Genomic DNA, 2,377 nt, shown 5'->3' with positions numbered 1-2,377 from the left:
GTACTGTGTAATGTACCCTCAATCAGTCACTGGCACTGTATTGCCCTAGATGTAAGTCACATAGAATTTGCTTAGGGAGAGCTAGGTTCTTTTATAAGATGTGTGCTTCTCAGCTTCTTAGTAATCTTGAATCTAATCAATTAATTAAGAAAACTTTGTCTTAAGGTTGAAAGATTTTCAAGGAGGATGATCTATCTCCTTGGCAGCTGATTAGTCAACCTATAGAATATTGATGGGGAAGGAAGGATAGGAAAGGGGGGGTTATTTTTAGATTGGTAGTACACTGTATTCTTTAAGCTGACTGTGGCTGATGTGTACCTGAGTGTGTCATTTTCCATGGGCCATTAGAATTGTCTTCAAACAAGATCTTCCTTAGTGTGGTCATTTCAGTTACTTCACATTCACACTCACGAGGAAATATAATCCTGTATGTACTCTTAGGGAGGTCAGATTGTGACACACCAATAAATCTACCATTGTCTTTTTAGGAAGCCACTTATCAGGATTCCCAAAGATTCCTCTCCATGCCTATATCACATTGACTTCATGGCAGATCATAACCACTCCCAATTCCAGCATCCATACTTTGTCTTAACTGGAATTCCTGGACTTGAGCAGAAGTATTATTGGATGGCATTCCCATTGGGTGCGATATATGTCATTGCTCTCTTTGGCAATGGTATTATCATCTCTACCATCAAGTCTGAATCATCTCTGCACATTCCCATGTACTACTTTCTGTGTATGCTGGCATTTGCGGACATGGGGCTCACCCTTTGTACTCTGCCCTCTATGCTTGGCATATTCTGGTTTAACTACAAATTCATTACCTTTGATGGTTGTCTTGTCCAGATGTACTTCATTCACACCTTCTCAGCCATTGAGTCAGGAGTACTAGTTGCAATGGCCATCGATCGTGTTATAGCGATCTGGAGCCCTCTCAGATATGGCACCATTTTAACCAATGGTGTGGTCTGTAAAATAGGGATACTCATCTTGTCAAGAGCAGTCTGTGTGGTCTTCCCCGTGCCTTTCCTCATCAAGAGGCTCCCGTTTTACCACTCTAACATCCTCTCCCACTCCTTCTGCCTCCATCAAGATGTCATGCGCCTTGCCTGTGCCAGCACCCGTGTCAACAGTCTCTATGGCCTTATAGCTGTCATCTTTACGAAGGGTTCCGACTCCCTCTCTATCCTCTTCTCCTATGTGTTCATACTCCGAACGGTGATGGCTATTGCCTCTGGGGAGGGCCGGCTGAAGGCTCTCAACACTTGTGTTTCACACATCTGTGCTGTACTTATCTTCTACGTGCCATTGATTGGGGTGTCAGTCATCCATCGCTTTGGAAAGCACCTATCACCACTAACTCATGCCCTTATGGCAAATGCCTACCTTCTTGTCCCCCCTGTGCTAAACCCCATAGTTTATACTGTGAAGACCAAGGAAATACGGAAAAAGATTGTCCAGATATTTGTTCGAACCAAAATTACTACAGAGGGTTAAAACTTACTAGTTTGAGAGAGAAATAGTTCTGTAAAAAATCAAATATAACTATGAAAATAAAATATGTTTATTTTTTAAAGTTTTCTGTGTGAGTTGGATTGTGAAAAGGCACATTTATTTTTCTGCTCAGAAAATGAATACTTTATTTTGCTGTGCCAAATTGTCTTTTTCTTAATACAGAACAGGTAACATAAACATGACCTACATTTCTCTGTAAACATATAGTTAAGACTTGTTATATACTAGATGAAAGCAGGGAATATTACTAATACTACTTTGAAAATAAATTCATTGATAAAAATAAGACAAAGGTTTTGCAACTTTTAAGCTATAGTTAGTATAATGAATTTTATTTAAATAGTAATTTAAGACATTTTTTTTAGGGGGCTCCCTGCATGAATTTAGTAGATGAGAAAAAAAAAACTATATTGAATAGCAAGAGAAAAGGAAGAACACTCTATTAAATTAGTTTTAAAACATAAAATGGGCAAGTGTTAAAATTAAGAATATGACTGATCCAGACTGCTTGAACATGGGTGTCAGTGCTCAGGCCTTGACAATCTATGGGGCCTTGTGTAGTAAACCAGTATTTATCACTGGCACACAAATGGACTTTGGGAGCTCATTCCACATGGAGGGATGCTCTGTCAGTCTGGACACATGGGGGAGGGCCTAGGCCCTGCCTGGGGTGATATGACAGACTTTGGAGATCCCCATGGAGGGCCTCACCCTCCCTGGGGAGCAGAGGCAGGGTGGGGTAAGGGCTGGGGGTTTGGTTGGGGTGGGGAAGGAGGTGAGGGAGAGGGAGCTGGGACTGATATATGAAGCAAGCTTGTGACTAATTTAAAATAATAATAATAATAATAATAATAAT

General features: G+C 40.6%; 1 protein-coding gene across 1 annotated transcript; it reads left to right on the top strand.

Annotated features, from left to right (window-relative positions):
* Window positions 1-546: 546 nt before the first annotated feature.
* Window positions 547-1,503, top strand: LOC100759558 (olfactory receptor 51H1). The gene has a single exon (XM_027407981.1). It carries the CDS (start codon window positions 547-549, stop codon window positions 1,501-1,503), a length of 957 nt encoding a protein of 318 aa, XP_027263782.1.
* Window positions 1,504-2,377: the final 874 nt, after the last annotated feature.

Source organism: Cricetulus griseus, chromosome 3 (assembly GCF_003668045.3).
Source record: "Cricetulus griseus strain 17A/GY chromosome 3, alternate assembly CriGri-PICRH-1.0, whole genome shotgun sequence".
NCBI classification, from domain to species: domain Eukaryota; kingdom Metazoa; phylum Chordata; class Mammalia; order Rodentia; family Cricetidae; genus Cricetulus; species Cricetulus griseus.
This window is presented reverse-complemented; position numbering and strand designations above follow the sequence as displayed.